Raw genomic sequence first — 25914 nt, 5'->3', positions numbered from 1 at the left:
TTTTTTTGTATACCGACTTTTTTGTAACTGTTATTGATCTTCGTGTTCTCTGATGTCATTTTCTTGTTATACTTATTGTTTTGCGAGATTAGTCGATGGGTCTTGGTTGTGTTCCATACTTACCAAAGGTTTGTCTTTTAACTTTCAGTAGTAATTGCATATTATTCTACTTTTTTAGTCTGTTAACTGTGAAAGATGATATATTTCAGCTTTAGTTCTTGGCGTTAACATGTTAATTTGTTCATTTCTTTGGAAGTTCATCTCATTAACGTATAGGAATTGCAGCTGATAGGTTTTCTCATTGTATCGAAATGTGATCTGCTTCTTCTCTTTACTAAAAGATGGTTAGATGTATAATGCAAGTTAGAAGACTTTAATGAAAACAAAAAAAGGTATAATATTTTCAGAAGGGCATCCTGTTAACTAGTGGGAATTGCAGCTTATTTGTTTTCACATTCTATCCAGTTGTGATTGCGGCTTCAGTTCATTGAAAAAATGGATATAGATGTCTAATAAAAGGGAGAAGACTAATGAAGACAAGAGTATAATGTTTTTTGTGTTTTTGTCTGTCTATCATTGATCTAGACAGTATTTGTGGGAGGTCCAGTACTGGTGCATGCTAAACAATATTTTAATTACATATTTTTGTAGTAAAGTTTGGCTGATACACTGGTCCACTGGGTTTGTTTATGCTTGATTTAACTGTGCTTCTTACCCTTGCATGTAGGTTTTACCTGATCTATTTCATACTGTTCGTACATGTGAAGATACTCTTAAGGATTTTATAACATGGAAGCTTGGAACTTTGGTGTCTATTGTGCGTCAGGTATATTTTAATGTCATGCAATAATATCACACATTATGATTATTGTGGTTTCTCGGGATCTCGTGTTAGGAATTTGATGCACATGTGCAGCATATTCGAAAATACCTGCAAGACTTGCTCTGTTTAATCTCGGAATTATGGTCATCCTTCGGTTTTCCAGCTACCAGCCGTCCTTCACTTGGCTATCCTGTAAGTCCTTTTTGGGTACAATCACCTTCATGTCATATTGTTACATTGATTATTGTGCTTGTGTTTCTATTGCAATTATTGTTTTCATACATATACTTGACTTTTTGCTCAGGTTCTGCACCTAGTGGAACAGCTTTGCTTGGCCCTCAATGACGAGTTTAGAAAGCATCTTCCTCGTATTCTTCCAGGTTGTATCCAAGTTCTAAGTGATGCAGAAAGGTGTAATGACTACACCTATGTTCCCGATATCCTCCACACTCTAAAAGTGTTTGGCGGTTAGTGCTATTTAGTTTTGGATATCCTGTCTTGCTAATTAAAATTTTATTGCCGTTAAGTACCTCTGTAGTGCATGGGAAAAGTTTTTAGAATGAACAAGAAACTTCTGGCATATGTATTAAATATACGGAACTATAGTGCTTGTTGAATATGGTATGGAATTACATGGTTGACAAACTGAAATGTAGTATGGAGAACAATTTGTCAATTTACTTTGGATTGTTTCAATGAAATTAGTGAAGTATATTTGCAATTGGTTGAATGAGTAAGTGAAGGAAAAACAGGAAATGAATTCAGTTAAGTTAATGCAAGAAATTGCAACATGGGAGAAACAACATTCTTTAGTTTGCGAGAAACATTCAGGTGTTTGGCAATGTAGAAAGGAAAAAAAAAAAAAAAGGTCTCTTTTTAGAGGATTTATGGGCTTTTGATGTTATGGAAGCTGAAAGAGGCTTAGGGGTGGAAGAGAAAATTCAGAAGGCAGAAGTTAAATGGTCTATTTTCATGGAGGTGGGGAGCTGGAGACAGAAATCTAGGGTTTCGTGGTTAAAGGAGGGGGACAAGTACAAAGTTTTTCACACCATGGCGAACTCCAATAGAAGAAAGAACTCTATAGGCTCCCTTTTGATTGGTGGTAGTATCAATACTAATTAGACAGAGATTAGCCAGCACATTGGACAATTTTATCATAAGTTATATACTGAGGAGTGTAGTTGGAGGCTGGTGGTGGATGGGCTCTCCTTTGACTCCATTATGGAGTTTGAGGCTTCTTGGTTGGAGGGAGACTTTGGAGAGAAGGAGGCGAGGAAGGTTTTTTTAGCTATGGTTGGGGACAAGTTGGCGGGCCTTGATGGTTTCTTTATGGCGTTCTTTCAAGCGTTTTGGGATGTGCTTTAAATGGATATCATGAAGGTTTTAAGTGATTTCCATGCTAGAAAAAAGTTTGAGAAGAGTTTCAATTCCTCATTTATTACGCTCATTCCAAAGACTCCAAGTGCTATTGACCTCCCCGATTAGTCTTGTGGTCAGTATTTACAAAATGATTGCTAAGATCTTAGTTAACAGGCTTAGGATGGTTATGGAGAAGATCATTTCTAAGTCTTAGAGTGCCTTCATTAGAGGTAGATTCTGGATCCGGTTCTTATTGCCAATGAATGCCTTGATAGTAGGCTTAGATTTGTCCGGCTGGGCGTTGTTTGTAAAATGGATTTGGAGAAAGCGTATGACCAAGTGAATTGGGATTTTTGTTATATTTGCGGAGGTGTTGTGGTTTTGGAGAAAAATGGGGTTTGTGGATATATTATTGTATTTCCTCTTTGCGCTTTTCGGTTGGCAATTTTGTCTTCTCTCATCTTCTGTTTGCTGATGATACTTTGATATTTTGTGGTGCTTTGTCTTCTTATTTGCGTCATCTACAAAGCTTATTTTTGTGTTCTGAAGTGGCGTCAGGCTTGAAGGTAAATCTGGATAAGTCATAATTGGTCCCTGTGGGGAATATTTCTTAAGTGGGAAGGTTGGCTCGTATCCTAGGGTGTGGGGTTTCCAAACTTCCGATCAAGTATCTTGGGTTACCATTGGGGGCTTCCTATAAGGCTAAGCATATCTCGGATGATGTTATTGAGAAGCTGGAATATCAGTTGGCCAGTTGGAAAATGGTGTACTTGTCCAAGGGTGGCAAAGTTACCCTCGTCAAGAGTACTCTCGACAAGTGTTGCCAAATGCATTGAGAAGATCCAACATGATATCTTTTTGGGTGGGCTAGGTGAAGAGTTCAAATATCACCTGGTGAGTTGGTGTATGTTTTGTTTTTCGATCTCTGAGGGAGGGTTGGGCATCTGGAATTTGTTGGTGTTTAATTGTGCTCTCTTAGGTAAATGGTTGTGGCAATATGGGTGTGGGAGAGAGGCTTGGTTGAGAGTTGTGGATTCAAAATATGGAAGTTGATAGGGGGGTAGTGCTCTCTTGTTCCTGGCAGAGCCTTTGGGGTAGGGGTTGTGGAAGAATATCAGGAAAGGGTGAGATAATTTTTTTCAGCCTAAAGCCCAAACATTTCTGTGGTTTAAAGTTGTGGGCTGGGCCTAAGGTATCGCTCAAGAAGATTTGGCCCATTAGGTTTGGTCCGGATCCAGAGCCTTTTTTTGGGTCTCAGGCGGGCCTTGCAGCGGTTGGTTCCGGATCGTGCAGTGGGTCTTGGGGATGCTGTTATGGCGAGGGTGTTAGCGGTGGTCCAGGGTGATTGTCTTTGGTGTCTAGAGTCTGTCCCTGAGTCGCCGGTGTTGGCTCTGATGGTTTCAGGGGCCTCTGACGGTTCCTCCAACGAACTCTGTGAAGGTCTCGCCTTTGTGGTGGAGTGTAACAACTAGAGAAGGTGGAGGTTGTGGTGGTTTCTGTATCTCCGACGGTGGAAGAGGATCCTGGTGAGGCTGTTTGTAATTTTTCCCCGGCGAAGGGCTTGCTCTGGCAGGGTTTTTTTGGGCTGAGAACTATTCCTTCACCATCCTGATCAACACTGGATGGTAAGGAAGCTGCTTCTGCTTTTCTTTAGAAGTTGGGTCCTCTAACGACAAGGTTATAGGCCACTCATAGTGTCCTGAAGACAGATTCTCCAGAGTGCTCTGGTGGTTCCTCCTCAGGGGCGGCTGAGCTGGGTATAAGCCTTAGACTCTCTCATCCTATGATGTCGGAGGTTGGAGCACCTAGTTATCCTTCTGTTTCCAAGTCATAGCAAGGGTATTCTTGGAGAGTGAAGAACAGTATAGGTGCGCAGCTGAATAAGATGTAGAAGAAGCTGTTGGGCTAGGCAATGGCGGCCTCTCCGTTGGCCGGGGTGGAGGGATATTCTGAGGTGGTGCTCAATGTGATGGAAGTCGCTCCCACTTTGGGGTTGTCTTTTAGGGGTGACGAGAAAAGACTTGAGGATCTTTTTTCTGTCATTGAAGAGGATCGATATTGTGAAGATGGGTTTGCTACATCTAGTACTAAGGGGACGAGGGAGCTTAAAAATTTGGAATGCTCCATTAACTTTGAGGCTAGAGGTAGTGGGCATAATAGGGGCAAAGCCGCTAAGGCAGGGTAGCTTGCGGGTTTATGTTTGCCTTGTGAGGATGTGGTTTTTTTGGGTTTCAGGGTTCTGTTTTGAGAACTCATGGTTTTTTGGGTTTCAGGGCTCTTTTATTATGGTATTTGTTGTGGGCTCGTAGGTTTTCCTCTGTACTTAGGGGCGCCTTACGCTTTTTGATATATACAACATTACTTATCAAAAAAAAAAAAAATTTGAGGTGGGGGATGGCACTAAGATCAGCTTTTGGCATGACCAATAGTGTGGGGAAGCGGCTTTAAAGGTAGCTTTTCCAGTTTTATTTGGCCTTGCTTGCACAAAGAATGCCTCTATAGCGGCTAATTTTGAATTTTTGGGTGGTTCCAACTAGTGGAATGTGAGCTTTGCTAGAGCAGTGCAAGGTTGGGAGGTGGATGTCTTTGCTTCTTTTTATCAGGTGTTGCATTTAGTTAGAGTGGGAAGAGGGCGTGAAGATTAGCTACTATGGGCTTCTTCCAAAAAAGGTTTGTTTAAGATTAAATTCTACTTGTGCTTGATGGTTTCTGCTGTAGGGCGCTGCTTCCCCTAAAAGAGTGTTTGGTGGACACAAGCTCCTTCGAAGGTGGCAGTTTTTGTATGGTCGGTGGCTCTAGGCAAGATTCTCACCTTGGATAATCTTAGGAGGCAGTACATTATCGTGATGGATAGATGTTGCATGTGCAAGAGGAATGAGGAGTCGGTGGATCACATTCTTCTCCATTGTGATGTGGCTTTCGCCACTTGGAATGCCTTTTTTAGTCGTTTTGGGATGTCTTGGGTTATGTCTAGAAGTGTTGTTGATTTGCTTAATTGTTGGTGGTCCTATGGCAGGCCTTTGAGTGCTGCAATGTGGAAAATGGTGCATATGTGACTCTTTTGGTGTATGGAAGGAAATGAATGGTTGATGCTTTGAGGACAGAGAGAGTATGTTGGGGGAAATTTTATATTTGTTCAATGAAACTTTGTATTTATGGACAGCAGCGTATATGTCTCCTCAATTGATTAGTTTTAGTGATTTCCTTGTTTGTTTTGCCCCTAATAATTAGGTGGTTCCTTTTGTGTACTTTTGGTGTACTTAGGGGCGCTTTATGCTTTTAATGTGATTGGTTTATTACTTATTAAAAAAAAAAAAATTCTTTAGTTTGTAAGTCGTGCAAAAGCCAGCAGGAGTTGAGCTCTTGTTGGCAAGACATTACAAGAACTTTTGGTTAAAAAGTAGACTGCTAATAAGCGCTAGCTTAAATGGCACTTCTTCCCAGTTCAAAGAATAGGATGGAGGGTGAGGTTGTGAGTTCAAGACCCATTGGGTGTGTAACCAAGTGAAAAACAGGAGGAAGAAATTTCATACATTAATTATTTGTAGAGCATATTATCTATTATGCTAGGACAGGAAGTTTCATGCTTTTGGAGTTATTGCCAAAAGCAAATTATTAATTGGTGACTGTTATGAAATGCGCAAAAGAAGCAAAACACACAACATGAAGATTCGCAATATGGATGCATTGAACGAAGTAATGCATTAAATGATGTCCAAATGTTATAAAGTATATTCACCTGATGAATGGATGGATCTAGTAGGAATATTAACTCATAAAACACCACAAAAGATAGGACAGAAGCATCTTCCACACTACTGTACAAGAAGATCTACTACTCTTAGTTGATTGGTATGCATTCTCACATTATGTCAACTATGTGTGTTAGTTTTTAGTTGATTGGTCAGTGTCATGGTTGGTTCGAGAAGGTGGTCTGTGGAGTCCAAAGACTTTGAGTTGCTGATTAAGGGAGGGGCCTTAGGGGTGAGAATTTATGAAAGAAGCAACGGGAAGCTAAGGTTGGTTTTTTTACAGAAGGATGAGTTAGCTTGGTTGGTGCATATTGTGGAGGAGTTGGTGACAGTGGAAAGCTCTGAGGTTTTTTGGGATCAATCTCGAGCTGGGTATCCTCGGGTAATTGTATAGAGACGCTCGAATAGGCATGGGTGTTTCTTGACGGTGGAGGAATTTGATGGTAGGAGAAGGTGTGGCAACGTCCTCATTCCAGAAGGTAGATATGGACAAGGATGGGAACAGTTTATAGTGGAATTGCGCACAGCAAACTTCTCTCTCCGTGAGGCCAGCAAGGGAAAGAAAGACAAGGAGGGGAAGGGTAGGAGGAGTTATGCGGAGGTGTTAGCTTTGACGGTGAATCCAGCGGAGGAGGTCTTTGGTTCTTATCCAGAGCCGATAGCTAGGTTGCCCTTGTGGTTGAAAGAATCCTCTGTAGGGACGAACAAGGCCATAGATTTTGTCAATCTAGCAAGGACGCCGGTGCATCAGTTTCCGGCGAGTATCCACCATGGCCATGTCGATGCTGGATAGCGTCACCCAAATTTGGGTGCAAGCACGGGGGCTTTCCCAATGGTGCCGGCGAGTCAAATTCCGGCAAGGTTGTCTGCATCGAGCAATGGTCCGAAGAGGTTGAAGGGACGGGACGGCGCTGATTCTCATGCTGAGCAGGTTTGCTTCAACGTTAGGCTCGAGCTACTAAACGTAAAGGACACGTTATGCAGACTAAAAGCAGAGATTGACGTGGGAGTGGGGAAGATTGATCTAGTACTCAATAATGTGAAGAAAAATGGACCTGGGCAAGAAGTGAGAGGCTCGTTTGTCCCTCAGATTAAAGCCCAAAAAGAGACAGAGAAAAGTGGTATGAATAGCAAAGTTAAAGTTGGTGTGGATCAGCCCAAGGAACAATTGCATTTTAAGAAGGACCCCACATAGTGTGTGGGGTCATTGAGAGAGAGGACGCTGAGAGAGAGAGGCGCTGGAACTGGAACCCCAGCGGTGGCGCGTGTAGGCGCGTCCCGCTAGAGCTCGGTTTTCTGTTTTCGTGGGATGCGTTCGTGTAGATTAGGATGGAGCGACGGTTTTCGGTGGAAGCTAAAACCTTCTTTTTCTCGACGAAGGCTTCGAAGCTTCGTTTGGAGGAAAGAAGGAAGGGTTTTGTAGGGCTTATTCTGGTGGGTCAGCAAAGTGCTTCTTGGTTGGCAGCTACGGTAGAAGAGGCGTCTCAGTCTCAGGTGAAGGAAGATTTCGTCAAAAAATTTAGCGAGGAAGGGAAGTCTTTGTCGGTGAGCGGGGGTAGTAACAAAGCTGGGAGATTCCTGGAGGTGGTTGCCTATCTGGAGGACGAACGGAAAGGTATCATCTGGATCCCAGAGGCCCGCTCTGGGCGGGGTTGGCGGAGGTTCGTGGTTGAGCTGCGTTCGTTGCTGGCTGTGCAGGCGAGTTCTCCAGGGTTTTCGAATTCTGAGAGTTTCTCTCCGGGGACAAAAGATGGACGGTCTTTCGCCGAAGCGTTGCGCTCTTCTTCCTGCGAGGTGGCGGACATTGCTGGGGCGCGGCTTCTTTCGTCGCAAGAGATTGACTTGTTCCCGGTGGCGAGCTGTTTTGAGATGGGGAATGCTGGAGTGGAAACACGATTCGCGATGGATTGTTACGAAATGGAGAAAGCTCATCCCTTGATTGAGCAAAGCTTCTCGTCTCCGGTGGCGGCGGCAGCAAAGTTTAGAAGGAACAAGGCGATGAGGCGATTAGGGTTTTTCTGCGATAAGTTGGACCGGATCCTTCGCGGGCTGGGTGAGAAGCCCAAAGGTAAGCGGATTAGGGTTGGTTCTTTGGGTTATGATGGGCAAAATTCCGGGTCGGTTTCCGGGTCGGCTGTGGTTCAAATTCCCGTTTGCGGCCCTGTTTTGGATCCCGATAAGTTCAGCGATGGGTTTTTGTTGCATTCGGATAAGTCTTCGCCAGAGTCTCCTGGGTTTGCTGAGAATGCTCAAATTGGTGATTTTGGACGGAAATCTTCCCCGGCGACTCCTGTGTCTCCGGCGAGGCTTTGGCGCAGTTTGAGGGATGACGCTACTGCTCCTACGGTGGTGGCTACTGTTTCTTCGGTGGCTTCTGTTTCGCCTGTGAATCATTTCTCTTTTCCTCCGGCGATTCCTGCGGTTGCTTCTACTTATCCGGCGAGGCTTCAGTGCAGGATGAGGGCTGAGGCTTCTGTTCCTCCGGTGGTGGCTACTGTTCCTCCGGTGAGGGCTATTGTTTCTCCGGTTTTCTCTTTTCCTCCTGCACCTGCCAAAGCTTTGATAGATAACCAAGTTTCCAAGTGTTATACACGGAGAGCGAAGGATAAGGAAGCTAAACAGCTTCATAAGAAAAAGATGCCGCTGGGGGTGAAGAATTTGGAATGCTCCGATAACTTTGAGGCTAGGGGCAGTGGCTCGAGTAGGGCTAGGGATGTGGGGTGATCATGTGTAGGGTTAGCCTTTGTGTAGGGTGTTTTTTGTGTAGGGTGTTTTGATTTCGGGGGTTCTTGGGTGGATCTTTTTAGGTTCCTTGTGGGTGCTCCTTGGGAGCTTAGGGTTTTATTGGGTGTATAGCCGCACTCTTTTATACTCCCTGTGTAATCGTGTTGCGCCCTGTTGGGTTTTTGATATATACAAATTTACCTATCAAAAAAAAAAAAGGCCCAGCCCACTGCAAAGGGCAAGGCTTTGCTGAAATATAGGAGGAGAAAGGTTGGGTGGGCCGCAGGTGTGCTTGGTAGCAAGGGATGGGATGCTGGTGGGGGCTGCTCAGCTTTAAGTGGGCTATCGAAAGGAATTTAGGGGTTGTCACCAGTGCTGGAGCAGCAAATGCCGCTACTAGCCCAGCCCTTGCTGGAGAACGAAAAGGCGCCGACAGTTTTGGTGGGTTCGATGCCGGCGTATTCTAAATTGCTGGAGATAGCACAGTCGGTGCCGGAGGTTGTTAAGGCACCGTCGATAGCCCAGTCTTCGTCGGATGTTAGGAGGGTGATGGATGGGATTTTGGGGCTGCTGTCGGCGAATACTCAGGTGTCGGAGACTACGTCGCCGGCGGAGACAGCCCAGCTGTCGACGGTAGGAGTTCAGATGATGCCGAAGATCGCCCAACCCTCGCCTTCGTTAGTCAAGTCGCCCCCGGTCGTCGAGTTGAGTACTGGTTTGCCGCTTGGGGGGGTGCAGAGGGCTTTGACGATGAGGGTTCTGACCTTGGAAGATTTTCAAGAAGCCACAGACAAGCCGGAATCTGAGAAAGGAGTGGGAGCGCCGCCGATGGTGATTTGGAAGATGGGCATGTCATTGGAATGTCCCGTGGAGATCGGCAAGGTTGGGGAGGGTTTGCTTTCGACAAGAGCTCAGTCTAACTCGCCGGAGACATGCGCTCGTCTGAAATCTGGGTTGGTTGGAGTGGGCTGTTCGGCAGAGACTCCCCGGGGGGAGGAAATGGGTCTGGGTTTGTCGTTGGTTGGGAGGCTGAGATCGCCGGTGTCTTCAATTCCTGGTGAGCCTGGAACAGGTATGGATGAGGGTAGTTCTTCAGGGATAGGGGGGCTGGAGGAAATAGAGTCAGAGAAGGTTTCTTCTTGCTGGGTTGTTGATAGCTGCCTAGATTTTTGCCCCAAAATTGGCGTTTCTGATGAAGGAAAAAAGGAGAAGCTGGCTGCTTTGCTCAATTCTATTGAAGCTTCTAGAGTGCAGCCTGACTCTGGGTTGGGAGGCATTTTGGTCAGTACTTCTGTCTCTAAAGGAAAGAGGGAATTAAAGAGGTTAGGGTGTTCTCTTAATTATGAGTTATGACAGGTGCCAAGCGGAAATTGTGCAAGGTAGGGGTAGAGGGAAGGGTCGATATAGTGACTATGAAGCCGAACATCATTGCTTGGAATGTGAGAGGGTTAAATGCTCTCAAGAAAAGATTGCGGGATTAGGGGTCTTTTGAAAGAATTGAAAGCGGATATTGTGTGCTTGATTGAGACTAAGATGGAAACCATTTCCCGAGAGGTGGTTCATAGTTTATGGGGAGGTCCACATGTGGGTTGGATGTGAAAAGGGTCTAACGGTTTGTCGGGGGGTATGTTGTTGATGTGGGATAGGAGGGTGGTTGAGAGTAAGGAGGAGTGTGTGGGACACTTCTCTCTAGATTGTTCTTTTCAGAATGTGGAGGACAACTTTGTTTGGGCGTTTTGGGGGGTGTATGGCCCGAATGATGATGTGAAGAGAAGGGTCCTTTGGGAAGAGTTGGCAGGTTTGATGACGGTGTGGGAGATCCCTTGGTGTTTTGGCGGGGATTTTAATATTGTCCAGTTTCCTAGTGAGCGTTCTAGTGCCCCTTACTATACTACAGGCATGATGGAGTTCTCGGACTTTATATCTGAAAATGGGTTGGTGGACATTCCGTTGATGGGGGGCAAATAACCAAGAGAATGAGACTTGGTCTAGAATTGACCGGTTCTTACTCTCCTCGGATTGGGAGGATCATTACCCAACGGTGTCTCAAAGAAGACTTCAACATCTACTCTCCAATCACTTCCCTTTGCTATTGGACTGTGGGTTTCCTTGTGGAGGTAACAAGTGTTTTAAATTTGAGAATATGTGGCTTAATTCCGAAGGGTTTGTTGACAAGGTCAAGTTGGTGAGGGTCTTATTCGTTTGAGGGATTACCTAGTTTTGTGCTAGCTAATAAGCTAAAATCCCTTAAACTTGATTTGAAAAAGTGGAATGAGGAGGTGTTTGGAGATATTGGGAGGAAAAAGAAGGAGTTGTTGGAAGGAATTCAAGAGTTGGAAGCTTTGGCAAAGTCGAGAGGTTTAGCTCAAGAGGAGAAGCTTAAAAAGGCAGACATGTCGAAAGAGTTGGAGAATACCTTGTTGTGTGAAGAAATTCATTGGCATCAAAAATCGAGAGCTTTGTGGCTTAAGGAGGGGGACCGAAATACTCAGTTTTTTCACAAGGTGGCTAATTCTCATCGCAGGTATAATCGTGTGGAAGTGCTTCGTATCAATGGTGTCTTGTCCAATGATCCCACTGAGGTAAAAGATCATATCGTGCAGTTCTATCAAAGATTATATTCGGAGTGAAGTACTTGGAGACACATAATGGATAACCAGTCTTTTTTGTCCATTAATGAGGAGGAAAGTATTTGGTTAAAAAGAGATTTTGAGGAAAAGGAGGTGTGGGAGGTAGTAAAAGGCATGGAGGGTGACAAGGCTTCGGGTCTGGATGGCTTCTCCATGGCTTTCTTTCAAGCGTATTGGGGTGTAGTAAAACATGATGTTATGGCTGTTTTTGCGGAATTCCATCGTAGACAGAGGTTGGTGAAGAGCTTGAATGCAACTTTCCTCTCCTTGATCCCAAAAAAGACGGATGCGGTGGAGATGAAGGATATTCGGCCCATTAGCTTGGTGGGAGGGGTGTACAAAATTATCTCCAAGGTACTCGCCAATAGGATGAGAACAGTTTTGGGTAAGATCATTTCTAATTCTCAAAATGCTTTCATCTATGGTCATCAAATCTTAGACTCTGTTCTTATTGCTAATGAATTTGTGGATAGTCGTTTGAGATCAGGGGAGGCAGGTGTTATGTGCAAATTGGACTTGGAAAAGGCTTATGACCACGTAAACTGGGACTTTGTTTTGTATTTGCTGCATCGGTGCGGTTTCGGTGAGAGGTGGAGGGCTTGGATACAGTGGTGTATTTCATTGGTAAGATTTTCCATTCTTGTGAATGGTTCTACGAAAGGTTTCTTTAACAGTTCGAGGGTATTTGGCAAGGGGATCCTCTCTCTCCGTTACTTTTTGTACTTGTTATGGAAGCCCTGAGCAAGATGGTGAATGCGATTGTTGAGCAAGGCCTTTTGACTGGGTTCTCTGTGGGAGAAAGGGTCTTCTCAGAGTTGGTGGTTTCTCACTCTTTATTTGCTGATGATACACTGATTTTTTGTGAAGCGTCTTCCGAGCAAATCCGTTATGTGTGCCTTATTCTCTTATGTTTTGAAGCTGTTTCGGGTTTGAGAGTTGATCTTGGCAAGTCAGTAATTGTGCCTATTGGTGAGGTGGAGAACATTGGGGCTTTAGCTAATATCCTTGGGTGCAGTGTTGCTGCTTTGCCTATGAAGTATTCGGATATGCCTTTTGGGGCGCCGTATAAGGATATGGTTATGTGGAATGATGTGACTGAAAAGATGGAGCGTCAGATAGCTGGTTGGAAAAGAATGTATCTCTCTAGGGGAGGTCGTTTAACTCTCATAAAGGGTATGTTATCTAACCTTTCGACTTACTTTTTGTCTTTGTTTCCTATTCCTATGAGTGTAGCAAAAAGGCTTGAGAAAGGCCAAAGAGATGTCTTGTGGGGAGGGATGGGAGATGAGCCTAAGTTGCACCTTGTAAGCTGGAATCAAGTCTGTCGTCCACTACGTTCCGGTGGTCTTGGCATTCGGAAGTTGTATCAGTTTAACCAAGCTCTCTTGGGGAAATGGCTTTGGAGATATGCGAATGAGAGTGATGCTCTTTGATACAAGATTATCAAAGCTAAGTATGAAGATCAGGAGGGTGGGTGGTGTACTAAGGAGGTTTCGGGCTCTCATGGTGTGGGTCTATGGAAGCATATCCGACAAGGTTGGAACTTCTTTGCCAAAGGTATTCATTTTGAGGTGGGGGTGGGTTCGAAAGTTTGATTTTGGCATGATATTTGGTGTGGGGATCAACTGTTGAAGCGTGCCTTCCCTTCCTTGTTCAATATCGCTAGATACAAAGAAGCTTGGGTGAAGGACAACTTTTCTTGGAGAAATGGGGTTGTCGAGTGGAATGTCATTTTTGTGCGGCCCATCCAGATTGGGAGATGGATATGGTCATTGCTTTCTTTGATCGGTTGTACTCTTGTAAGATAACCATTGACACTGTGGATCGTATTCGATGGTCCTCGTCTAAGAAGGGTAAGTTCGAGGTGAAGTTGTTCTTTAAGGCCTTGTCCAACATCGACCATGAGGCGTTTCCTTGGAAGAGTATCTGGTGTGCGAAGGTGCCATCGCGGGTGGCTTTTTTCGGGTGGACTGCAGCCCTCGACAAAATTTTGACTCTCGATAATTTGCGAAAGAGGAACTTTGTGGTAGTGGAATGGTGTTGTATGTGTAAGAAGAACGGAGAGTCTGTTGATCATCTTCTTCTTCACTGTGAGATTGCAAGAGCTCTTTGGCATACTATCTTTAGTCGGTTCGGGTTGTTTTGGGTTATGCCTTGCAGGGTAAGGGACTTGTTCGATTGTTGGTGGACGGGTGGGCGTTCTCGAAGTGCGGTTGTGTGGAAGATGATCCCTCTATGTCTTATGTGGTGTGTTTGGAGCGAAAGAAATGCTAGATGTTTTGAGAATTCCTCTAGGTCTTTAGAGGAACTTATTCATTTTTTCTTTTGCACTCTTTACTCTTGGACGGCCACTTGGCTAGCTCCTTTAGTGATTAGCTTTTCTGACTTTCTTTTTCATTTCTCTCTCTCTTAGGTGCTCTCTTTTTATACTTCCCGTGTATATGAGTTGTGCCCCTCTGGGCTCTTTTTATATCATCATTACTTATCAAAAAAAAATATTAACTCATATGGACTTTGGTTCCTTGCCATGCGGCTTAAAACAATGATGGAGGTAGTTTCTCAAGTTGTAGATACCTGTCAGGAAAAGAAAATTGACATCTCAAGTTTGTAATCACAATGCCTGGGAGCATTGGTTTAATGTTCTTTCCTTTTTGCATTATTATACATTATAGGGAGAATTATGGGCCTGCTGTTTCCAATGGAGCAATGGATGTTTAGCACTTGGCTTTAATATTTTTTAGGATTAGTAATTATGAAGATTTTGATGAGTTTGGTGCTTAGACAGGCATTAAGGCTGGATCTATGCAATTTTATGTTTAAAAAAAAAATCTGGTTCTACCTTTTGGAGCTCAAGGTTGTTCAATTATACTACCACATACTTGATTCTCTTTTATAAATTTTTTGGAAATCAAAACGTTTAAAGAGCTTCCATTTTTTGGTTCGCATTGTAGGGACATTGGATGAACATATGCATCTACTTCTTCCAGCACTTATTCGTTTGTTTAAAGTGGAGGCTTCAGTGGATATAAGAGGTGCTGCTATCAAAACGTTGACATCATTGATCCCTCGTGTGCAGGTTGGCAAATATGGTTTTATCAGCTAATAGGGCTTTAGGATCACGTTTAGTTATATTTCCAAAGTTATTTATTTGTAGTATTTACAATTTTATGTTGATTATGTTACCTGTAACATTTTAATCTCTTTCATCAGGTTACTGGTCACATATCTTCTCTTGTGCATCACCTGAAGCTCATTTTGGATGGGTTAGTGTCCCTAATGCCATAATCCCAAATGATAATTCAAATCGGAAGCTTGCCTGTTTCTATTTCTGTTTGACAAGTAAATGATTCAACAAAAGACGTGAAGGGGACACATCCTTGGATTATAAATACAGATATAGCTACCCCAGAAACTAATCATAAAAAAATTAGAAGCAGGGTTTGGAAAATCCAAGATTTCTGGAGAAGCACTAGAAGAATGAGCTATCTGTTCTCTCTGACAAAGATCTTAAGAACACATGCATACTCTGATATACTCTCATGACGGTCACACGCATGACTGCCTGTGTGTATTGGATGCTTTTCTTTCTTGCTTACAAAATGTACAACCATGCAGTTCAATTTTTATTCCAATCATGTTGACCTAACTAAATACTGAAAAATTAGTTTCTGTAACATTTTTACTCTTATTTAGTCGCCTTGTATGGATCATAGAAATACTCTGTTTTGTTCTGTGAATCCTACCGGAGAGATCCATCTTTGGGAATTTCTGTAGTTCTTTTTTCCAATCACCACAACATTTTTTTATTTTTTATTTTTGTGGATAAGTAATCAAAATTCATTTCTTCACGAGAAAAAGAAAAAAAGATCAAGAAAGTCATGACAACTAGAAATATGAAAACAATTATAGGCAGCCATCTAGTGGAATAGGGTTTTGAAGAAAAAGGCCTTTAATTCCACCACCGCCTTCTCATTCATCTTCCATATTGCTTCACTTTGAGGACTACCAAACTGCCCTGCCCTCTCCAACAAGTAAAGAGATCTATCACCCGACAAGGCATGACTCACTTTAACTCAAAAAGGCCGAAGATAGAGCTCCACAAGGCACTAGCTATCTCGGAATGGAGTAAAAGGTGGTCAATGATTTCATAAGTTATCCATAGTGAGGATCTTTCATAAAGCAGCCGATCAAGCAAAGAAGGGGACTCTCAAGGAGGTCTTATTTCGCCAAATACTCTTCTTAGGGAAATGAGTGCTATCTTGTAAAAGAAATTATAGAACAATCTCACATCAAACAACCCTCTCTTAGAAGAAGCTCACCAAAGATCGTCTTCATAAAATTGATTGAACACCACAAGTTACAAAAGGGCATTACATTTTTCAGCAGAACCTATCAGTATGAATGCTGAGAGATCTCCTCCCCCCACCCCCCAAAAAAAAAAAAATGCACAGAGATAATGTGACATGGTTCCCTCACGTTTTATCCTGGGCATCAATTGTACTTGCATTATTATTCTTAAAAGCGTAATAGTGTCCTTTACCCACTAATTGGAATACACTGAAGCACTATGGGCATGTCATAAATGTTAATTTCAATTATTTCTTGTCTGTGTGGAATTTTTTTTGTTGCATTCTTTTGTCTTGTCTATAAAACAAATCACCATCAGCTAACGCCTGGAAATTAATTGAGCCCAAATTATTGGCGGTCTCCAGCACTAACACGTGACTGTTAAGTCCCGTATTCTTTTCTTTTCTTTCTTTTTTCCAAGTAATGTTTCATTTATTTGATTTTTTAATCAAAAGAAAGCTTCTCTAGTTCATTTGCAGCCAATTCCAAGTATCAGTGTGCTTCTATCTGGTTCTGATATGGTGATGAAACTTTTTTCTTTGTTTCTAACCTTATTTTAGATTTCACTACTGAAATTTGATCATGCTAATTGGAGATACAACTTTGATTTGCTCTAGGCTTTGAGTATTTTCTTCTCTGTGATGCTTCTGTTATCATTAAATCTATAACCTTATTTTAGATAATCTAGCATCTTCTATATGATGGAATTTTTCTTTCTTTCTCTTTATATTTTGAAAAACAAAATTCTACTATTTGCCTTTTGTTAAATCATCTATGAGGTTTGAATTATGTAAACTGTTCATTTACAGGAAGAATGATGATCTCCGGAAGGATGCTGTTGATGCACTTTGTTGTTTGGCTCATGCCCTTGGGGAGGATTTCACCATTTTCATCCCGTCAATACATAAACTTTTGTTGAAACATCGCTTACGGGTGTCATTTCTCTTCCTAATCATTACAGATCATTTTTATTATGAATATTAGTTATATATATAATATATTTATTTATTTCTTTTTTCCTTTTTTGTGCTTTTTATATATGTATGATCAACATCCTTTGCATATGAGATTTTAACTACAATTTTTTTTTAGCATAAGGAATTTGAGGAAATTGAAGGGCGCTTGCAAAGACGTGAACCATTAATCTTGGGGAGTATGGCTTCCCAAAGATTAAGTCGACGGCTCCCAACAGAGGTTATCAGTGACCCTTTAGATGATAAGGATATAGACCCCTATGACGATGGGTCTGATGTGCAGAAACATCTCAGAGGCCATCAGGTACATCTCTTCTTTGAGTACTTGTCAAAAGATGCATCTCTATTTAAATAGACAATCTGTAATCTATTTTACTGATGTTGTATGTACCATAATTGTTTAAAATCTTAAAAACTAAATGTTACGATACACATTGCTAAGACTAGGGATCACTTGAAAGATCTCGAACTATTTACTGAAATAATTGATCCTTTTTAGCTTAAGTTTCTAAAGATGAGTAAGCCTATCATAGTTATATTTGTGATTCATAGAACTTTCGTTTTGCTTAATTTTTATTTTCACTTTAATACTCAATGAATTTTACTTCGTTTCCAAATTTAATATAATTATACCAACTTAGTGCTTCTAAATTCGTTGAACTTTGTACAGTTCCAATTTCATTTCGATTAAACACAAATTTCTGTAGTGCTCCTTATGCAATTGAAAATAATATTTTTCCTATTTTCTGAGGAATAAACCTTGAACCACATAAATTATTAGAATTGACTGGGAGTTTTATAATGCATTGGTTCTGCTTGCTTCTGCAAGTAGCATATTTGTTTCACGTGGCTACTGATTACTGCTGTCACAATATGATTACTTTTATCTTGTTCTGGGCATTATAATTCTAGCATTTCAATTCCTGGAGTTTCAATAACTGATGTGTCTGCAACTACCATATTTGTTTGATGTGGCTACTGATTTCTGCTTGTTACAATATGATTGCTGTTATCTTGTTCTGGCATTATAATTCTAGCATTTCATTTCCTGGAGTTTCAATAACTGATGTGTTTGACACTTTCATAGATCTAGTAATATCTGTTTGTCTTGGCTTGCATATTCTTGTCTCTTATATTACGGGTTTGAGAGGATTTGAGCTATAAATTTTTCATCCAGGTCAATGATGCTCGATTACGCACTGCTGGGGAGGCTTCTCAGCGTAGTACCAAGGAAGATTGGGCAGAATGGATGAGGCATTTTAGCATTGAACTTCTGAAGGAATCTCCTTCTCCAGCCTTACGAACCTGTGCAAGGCTTGCACAGTTGCAGGTATTGCTAACAGTATTATTTGTACGTTCTTCCTTTGGAGTTTGGATTTGGGTTCTGATCCTTAGCTTTTGCAGCCTTTCATTGGGCGTGAGTTGTTTGCAGCTGGTTTTGTTAGCTGTTGGGCACAGCTAAATGAGACTAGTCAGAAACAGTTAGTTCGTAGCTTAGAGATGGCTTTTTCATCTCCAAATATTCCTCCTGAAATATTGGGAACACTTCTTAACTTGGTATATCTCTTTTCTTTCAGTATATTAACTATTTCTATTTTTGTTACTAAATTACACTGCCTCTGAAAAGTAAAGCAGCTGGGAAGTTAATTTGTACTGGTTGGAGGAGTGATGGTAGTGTAGTTAGGAGAGTGGTGATTTATATATGAGGTGAAGCTTTTGTTATGTCAGGAACAAAAGAGTATTAGAGGGACTGAAGATTCTTATATGTAATTCTTAATGATGATGCTATATGGTTATTAGATCATCTGAGATGTGGTTCTGCTTCGTTTTTTCGGCTTTTTTGATATTATAATTTCCATATCCAACAATATATCTAATATAACCAAGAAACTTGGATCGCAAAGATGGTTCCCCCACCCTCCTTGATCCAACTTGATAGGGCCATGTTGGCATCCCAACCATGATATGATATTACTTTCATAACCCAGTGCTGAGGCGATTTGGTTTTCTTTGATACCTTGGAGCCATCTAGCTATAGTGTTCCTGAGATCACACTGCAAGCGATTAACAAAGGTAGAGAGTTGATAGGAATGTTGGCAAGGTGATTCTGAATGAGACTGATTCTCTATAGTTTTAAGCCTTTTTCTTCCGTCTAAGCCCTAATCCAATGATGGTACATTAGGACTACCTTCCTACATCAGAACTAACATTTGTTAAAATCTATTGAAATTATTAACTGATTCTGCAGGCAGAATTCATGGAACATGATGAGAAACCTCTTCCTATTGACATACGCCTCCTTGGTGCTCTGGCAGAAAAGGTGTGCTTTCTCCTAATATTGTTTGTGGAATTTTACAATCTGTCTCAAAACAACCTTTCTTCCTGTCAAGTTTGTTTCATCTTATCATCTTCTCTAATATGTTTCTTGTATTTCTACACTATTAATATGGCATTCCAGTGTCGTGCATTTGCTAAAGCCCTGCACTACAAAGAAATGGAATTCGAAGGAGCACGTTCCAAGAAGATGGATGCTAACCCTGTTGCTGTAGTTGAAGCGCTTATACATATAAACAATCAATTACATCAGCATGAGGTATATTAAAAGGAAACTTACATTTTCAAAGTCTATTATTTTGCTGCTACTTTGCTCCCTTTTGATTGATGGAGGTTTATTTTTTTAGGCTGCAGTTGGCATATTGTCCTACGCCCAGCAAAATTTAGATGTTCAACTGAAGGAGTCATGGTAATGTTGGCCATTCATCTACCTATTCATTTTTATGTATGAACATGATGATGGAGGTTTTCTATGCGTCTGCAATTTCAATTATTTCCATGTGAAAATTTTAAAAGATACAGAGTACTCACTAAATTTTATTTGGGTAGGTATGAGAAACTGCAGCGATGGGATGATGCACTCAATGCTTACACTGCCAAAGCCTCTCAACCATCTAGTGCACATCTTGTCTTGGATGCCATTTTGGGTCTGTATAAATTAACCTGTGTTAATCTTTACTATTGCTTGGAGTATTCCATTTTTTTTTTTTTCTGGCTTTCTTGCTTGCTGTAATGTTTTTTAATCTCAAAATTATTTTGCATGATAAGTTCAGAATGAATGAGTCAATTTTTCTTCTTATTTATTTTTGAGGCTTTATTGTCCACCCTCCCAAAAAAATAAATAAATAAAATAAAACTTTGTTACAGATCGGTGCACCAATAAAAAAGAACAAATTTACATTGCCAGCTTAAGCTGACTAATTCCTTTTATCTTGAAGATCATATTGTGGTAAATGATTCTCTTCCAGTGTTACATGGCAAGCCCTGCACTGTTTGCTGCCTTTGAATTGCCAATTGGTGCATGTCTACAGCTTAGTGCCTTGAACTATTTTCAGTTTTTGCACAATAATGCTTGCGAACAATATTTGTCATACCTGTCGAGTCTGACTGCTGGCATGTTTTAGGCCTTTGGAAGGTAGCATTGCGTCAAGATAATACCCATAATTGAGCCAAGGGTGCAAATGGTGTATCTGAAATACTTTGGACTAATCAAGAGATTGTCTAAGCTCTCACCACACATTAAATATGTTGGATCATGGATTTGATTAGTAATGGTATTGACCAAAAAGTCTGCTTGTTGTGTAGCAAATATGGATTGATAAAGTACTGTAAAGAGAAGGTAAACTGTGAAGTCTGAAAAACTTTAGCTGTAAGGTTAGTATATGAAAAGGCGATGGGCTATTGGTAAATGGAAAAAAATGAGGAATCTTTTTTCTCCTCAGTGATGATGGAACAGTGATCTTTGTTTCCCCTTTTGTCCTCAGTGATGATGGAACGGTGATCTTTGCTTCCCCTTTTGTTATTAGATGATGTTACCAGAATCTGTCTAGCAATATTCTAAATAAAAAAATATGTATGTGTTATAATATTTCATGTTGTATCTTACATGAATTTCTTAGAGTTGCAATTGTTTGCAACATGAGTTATATATTATGCATCAGAGATACCTTTTTATTTTGTAATAACGTATTGACTGATGCTTGATTCAAGCAATAAATGCAACTTCTATAATACCTATTCTTCCTTGTTTGTTTCTGACTTCTTAATTGGTGTTCTTGTTAACCTCTTTCCAAGTTTTCATTTAGAGGTTAGATGCCATTCCTTAACTCTCATTGTTCTCTCCTCTTCCTTTTTTGTATGTGTTTTTATTCTTTTTTGGTTCTTCCAGATATGTTTTTGGGTTTTCCTGATTTTTCCTTGCCATGTTTTAGAGATTTGAATTGTTGGGGCCTTCTTCGTTGTATTAGTTTCTGAAAATGCTTCATATGAGTGTTGTCTGCAGGGCGGATGCGGTGCCTTGCTGCATTGGCTCGATGGGAGGAGCTTAACAGCTTGTGCAAGGAATATTGGATCGCTGCAGAGCCAGCTGCTCGACTAGAAATGGCACCAATGGTTAGGCTCGTGATGTTAAAATGGTTGCTATCAGTATCCTTACTGCTCATGCTTATGTTCCTTGTGTTGTTGTGCCAGGCTGCAAGAGCTGCTTGGAACATGGGAGAGTGGGATCAAATGGCTGACTATGTGTCTCGATTAGATGATGGTGATGAAACTAAACTCCGGGGTTTGGGGAACACTACTGCTGGTGGTGATGGAAGTAGTAATGGAACATTTTTCAGGGCTGTCTTATTAGTTCGTAGAGGAAAGGTATGCTTCTGTTCCACAATGTTAATACTCCTGACTATGCATACCTTTTGCGATTTTCAGAACCATTTACAATTTTTTTCTTACGCTTTTCTATTTTATATCTTTACCTATCAAAAAAAAAGTATGATGAAGCACGCGAGTACGTTGAGAGAGCTCGAAAATGCCTGGCAACAGAACTTGCTGCTTTGGTGAGTTTCTTCTTGAATATTTGGAAACCTTTAGCATTTTGTTTGTAAATTTCTTATTCCACTTAAAAAAATGATCCCGATGTCACATTTTGAGGGTGAATTATATTTTGAGGTTTAAAAGAACTGATCCTGTCTTCTTTTTTTTTTCATTCTCTCTTTGGTGAACTGACCACATCATGAGGGGAAAACTAGCCCATTAAAGTCTATTCTAGTAAAGAGAGGGGTGGGGGGGAGAGAAGAACAGCACAAGTGGTGGATTTGCAAAAACTTGAAATTATTATGTTTAGTGGTATTTTAGTAATTTAAGTTTGGGGGTTGTTTGTTGTCTGGGTATATGTGTCGTTACAAGTTTGTTTTCATCTTTATTTGATTTGGTTTGGATGTACTTCTTAGGGAGCCTTCCTCTCCTGGAATATAGAGATTAGGTGGACTCCACATCAGGAAAAAATAATGTTATGTTACTATGTAGTGTTTATTTTGTTTATCTATTTGTTTTGCAGTTGCAAAGGTGAGTCAACATCTTGGTTATTTTAAAATTTGAAATATGATACAATTACAAGTCAATGTTTGACATTTTTGCAACAAAAGATAAAACAAAAGTGCGTCACTGCTGTAATTGGTAAAGGCAAAGAATGCCTTTAATGATATGGAATTGGTGCGTACTAATTTTGGGTTTTATTTGACCCAACAATAAACTTTTCCGCTGAAATAATCATTTCCCTTCGTAGTATCAACCTAGGTGACAAGCGTAGCTTTTGCCTGATTTGGGCTATATCTCACCCAATTAGTAAAATTTCATGCACATTGAATTATGGATATTATAAAAGGAGAGACGACTTTGAAAACAACACTAAGTTGAAAGATTAATTTTTTGGGCAGCACTTGAGCAATAATCCTGCAACTCTCACTTGTTTTGAAGAATAAGGAAATATATGTGGAATTCTCTTCGAGGGCGGCCTTTCGGCGACTCTAGGCTAGATTATTACCTTGGATAATCTCAAGAAGTAGCATGTTATTGTGATGGACAAATGTTGCATGTGTAAGAGGAATGAGGAGTCCGTGGACCACCTTCTTCTTCATTGCGATGTGACTTCGTTATGTGGAGTGCGCTCTTTAGTCGATTTGGGATGTCCTGGGTTATGCCTAGACGTGCTATCGACTTATTTGCTTGTTGGTGGTCCTTTGGAAGGCCGAGGAGTGCTGCAGTGTAGAAAATGATGCCTTGGGGCCTCTTTTGGTGTTTATGAAGGAAAGGAACAATATAAGCTTTGGGGACTTGTAGAGGACCTTGGAGGATATTTTAGCATCTTTTTACCATACGTTGTATCTTTGGGTTGCGACTTAGGTGTCCCCTTTGTTGTTTGTTTTTCTTTTTCTAGTTAGGTGTTTCCTTTTGTATACTCTTGTTGTACTTAAGGGCCCCTTACGCTTTTAATAAGATTGGATTATTACTTATCAAAAAAAATAATAACAAAAAGATCGGAACAGAATAATATGTGTGCTTATTATTTCAAACATTTATGTTAACCCATATTATATGCTATTTCCTCCTTTAAGATATGGGTTCAGCATGTTGGTTATTTCCATTACTGAATTCTCTCATATTTGATAAATTGATAATCAAACATCTTTGGATTTTCAGGTTCTGGAGAGCTATGAACGTGCTTATACCAATATGGTCCGTGTTCAGCAGCTCTCCGAACTAGAGGAGGTTTGTCCTGATATTATTTGTAATTTTGTTTTCTGCTTTAATCATTAAATAAATCACAATATGGGGGAATATATCTGTTTCTCCAACAGGTCATTGATTATTGTACGCTTCCTGCTGTAAGCCCTGTTGCTGAAGGGCGGCGGGCCCTTATCCGCAATATGTGGAACGACCGCATACAAGGAGTGAAACGAAACGTTGAGGTAGATATGTGTACCATTTGTTGTTACTTTTCTTACTTTTCTATAATGAGGATTGCACATCAAGTTTTTCAACATAGATTTTATAGAAAGAATGTTTACCCCGACTGTAAAGCTAATTCATTGTAGATTTTGGATTTGGGTTAATGCGTGATGTTTATGGAAACATTTTATGATTAAAAGCAAGAATTTAAAGTAAGAAATGTTTGGTTCGTCTCGCATGCTTTATGGTGTATGTGAGCATGCTTATTATGGTGAAGCTACAATGTATGGATACTCCAAAGCAGCCAGGCTTGGCTTATTCCTTTGGTATATAGCGTTTGATGGCCTTCCATTTGACTTACTGCTAATTACGTGTAGGTTCTCTTTTCATAATTTCCGTAGATTTCAGAAACATTTGTCACAAAAGAAATTCCAAATTGGTTCGACCGCGATTTTGAAGTGACCATCTATTTCGTGTTAATAGGGTAACTATGAATTGCTATTTTCAGGATATATATATGACAACAATGCTTGAATGGTTTGGAGGTTTCGGTAGACACGGTTAGCATTTGGTATAAAGTGGTTAGGAGTATTCTTGGGGTTGGATTCTAGAAAAGCATAAAGGGTTGGGAGAGGTTTCCTTTTCTAACTGCAAGACTTCTCCTGCTAAGTTTCTTTGTTGTTTGAATGTTCAGGTCTGGCAGGCACTTCTGGTAGTTAGAGCACTTGTTCTACCTCCTACAGATGATGTTGAAACTTGGCTCAATTTTGCTTCTCTTTGCCAAAAAAGTGGGCGGATAAGCCAGGCTAGATCTACTTTAGTTAAACTCTTACAGGTTTATTTAGCAAATATTTTCCCACAAGGATGTTAAGTTTAAGACTTGCACTCGTTTGTTTAACTAACTTTTTATGAAATCTTTTTCAGTATGATCCCGAAACATGTCCAGAAAATGTGAGGTACCATGGTCCTCCTGAAGTAATGCTGGCATACTTGCAATACCAGTGGTCGCTTGGAGAGGATGCTAAGCGCAAGGAAGCATTTGTTAGGCTACAGGTATATATATTTCACTCTTTTTTGCCCTCATAATGACCACTTTCTGCTAGCTCTACTTACTTTCTAGTCCTCTGACTATATATTTTTCTTGGCACAAAATTATTTCTCTAGAATTTAGCTGTAGAGCTTTCAAGTGTTCCAAGTACTCAAACAGAGATGCCAACTAGCTTCGTCAGCCGTGCAAGTCCAAGCATTCCACTCCTTGCCCGTGTATATCTTGAACTTGGAACTTGGCAGTGGGCACTATATCCTGGAATGGATGATGAGTCTATTCAAGGTAATTAGTGATTATAATACTCACATGGTTTGAAATTTCCTTTGAGGATCTGATTGATCTCCTATATTCATTAGTTTCAGTTTTTTGTAGATATCCTTGTGGCATTCAAGAATGCCACTCAATGTGCAAACAAATTGTCACAGGCATGGCATATGTGGGCATTGTTCAACACAGCAGTTATGTCTCATTATACCAAAAGAGGTTTGTCCAATGTTGCTGCACAGTATGTTGTTGCTGCAGTCACCGGATATTTTCATTCAATAGCATGTGCAGCAAATGCTAAAGGTGTTGATGATAGTTTGCAGGTAAACCAGATCCCTGGATCCAAGGCCTTCTTGAAAAATGAACTTTTCCTTGACTTTTTCACTCTGCTTAAAGGGATTCTGTGCGGTTATTTTTTTTTCTAGGGATACATCTTGTCCATGTAGCAGCTGTACATTTGGAAACTGATTTGCTTAAGTGGGCATATGCGCAACTTACCCCATCTATTTTTCCATTGTAAAAGGAGTTGCAATGTTAATGGATGTTGATAAATCTGTGTTTTTTTTTAAAAGAAATAATGCTGGTAAATGCTAGTGTATCAGTACATCAATTTATTAACAGTCATTTATTTGTATGTATATTTACATATGATCCACATTTCTACATCACAGCTGTCTGTTGTACCCTGCACATCATATGCACTTGGAAATTTGATATTCATCCTTCATGCAGTTTCTGGACCATGCCTTGTTGCTGTGTTTCAATACTCTGATTCTAATTGATATTTTCTTTGGATCCCACTATCTTCTTCAGGATATACTTCGCCTTCTTACATTGTGGTTTAACTATGGAGCTACTGCAGAAGTTCAAATGGCACTAAGGAAAGGATTTGAACTTGTTAATATTAACACATGGCTTGTGGTTTTACCTCAAATAATTGCCCGTATACATTCCAATAACCATGCTGTGAGAGAACTAATACAGACACTTCTAGTTCGAATTGGACAAAGTCATCCACAGGTTTGCTTTCGATGGTTTCTATGTGTATAAGATTTTCAAATCCTAACAATGGTGTGTTAGCAGTAGTGCCTGGATAAATTAATTGAATATTAGAACTTGTTGAGATTGTGCTTATGCTAGTCATTGGATTTTTAAATTCATTATTTGTATCTATGTAACACTAATATTATTAGTACCTATCAAATATATATATATA

General features: G+C 40.6%; 1 protein-coding gene across 3 annotated transcripts in view; it reads left to right on the top strand.

The window, feature by feature from the left end:
• Positions 1-25914, top strand: part of LOC132178802 (serine/threonine-protein kinase TOR) — an 88489-nt gene that overhangs the window by 54103 nt on the left and 8472 nt on the right. For all 3 annotated transcript variants that reach the window (XM_059591355.1, XM_059591357.1, XM_059591356.1), the window contains 24 exons: positions 93-128; positions 728-826; positions 917-1015; positions 1128-1290; positions 14240-14364; positions 14499-14551; positions 16445-16568; positions 16728-16913; positions 17787-17939; positions 18014-18166; positions 18858-18929; positions 19068-19202; positions 19291-19352; positions 19493-19590; positions 20946-21055; positions 21134-21307; positions 21430-21495; positions 23138-23206; positions 23296-23406; positions 24081-24221; positions 24311-24439; positions 24551-24716; positions 24807-25021; positions 25512-25718. In XM_059591355.1, the coding sequence (XP_059447338.1) occupies positions 93-128; positions 728-826; positions 917-1015; positions 1128-1290; positions 14240-14364; positions 14499-14551; positions 16445-16568; positions 16728-16913; positions 17787-17939; positions 18014-18166; positions 18858-18929; positions 19068-19202; positions 19291-19352; positions 19493-19590; positions 20946-21055; positions 21134-21307; positions 21430-21495; positions 23138-23206; positions 23296-23406; positions 24081-24221; positions 24311-24439; positions 24551-24716; positions 24807-25021; positions 25512-25718 (2946 nt within the window). The remainder of the gene's footprint in view (positions 1-92; positions 129-727; positions 827-916; positions 1016-1127; positions 1291-14239; positions 14365-14498; positions 14552-16444; positions 16569-16727; positions 16914-17786; positions 17940-18013; positions 18167-18857; positions 18930-19067; positions 19203-19290; positions 19353-19492; positions 19591-20945; positions 21056-21133; positions 21308-21429; positions 21496-23137; positions 23207-23295; positions 23407-24080; positions 24222-24310; positions 24440-24550; positions 24717-24806; positions 25022-25511; positions 25719-25914) is intronic.

This window comes from Corylus avellana, chromosome ca4, assembly GCF_901000735.1.
Source record: "Corylus avellana chromosome ca4, CavTom2PMs-1.0".
Lineage (NCBI taxonomy): Eukaryota > Viridiplantae > Streptophyta > Magnoliopsida > Fagales > Betulaceae > Corylus > Corylus avellana.
This window is presented reverse-complemented; position numbering and strand designations above follow the sequence as displayed.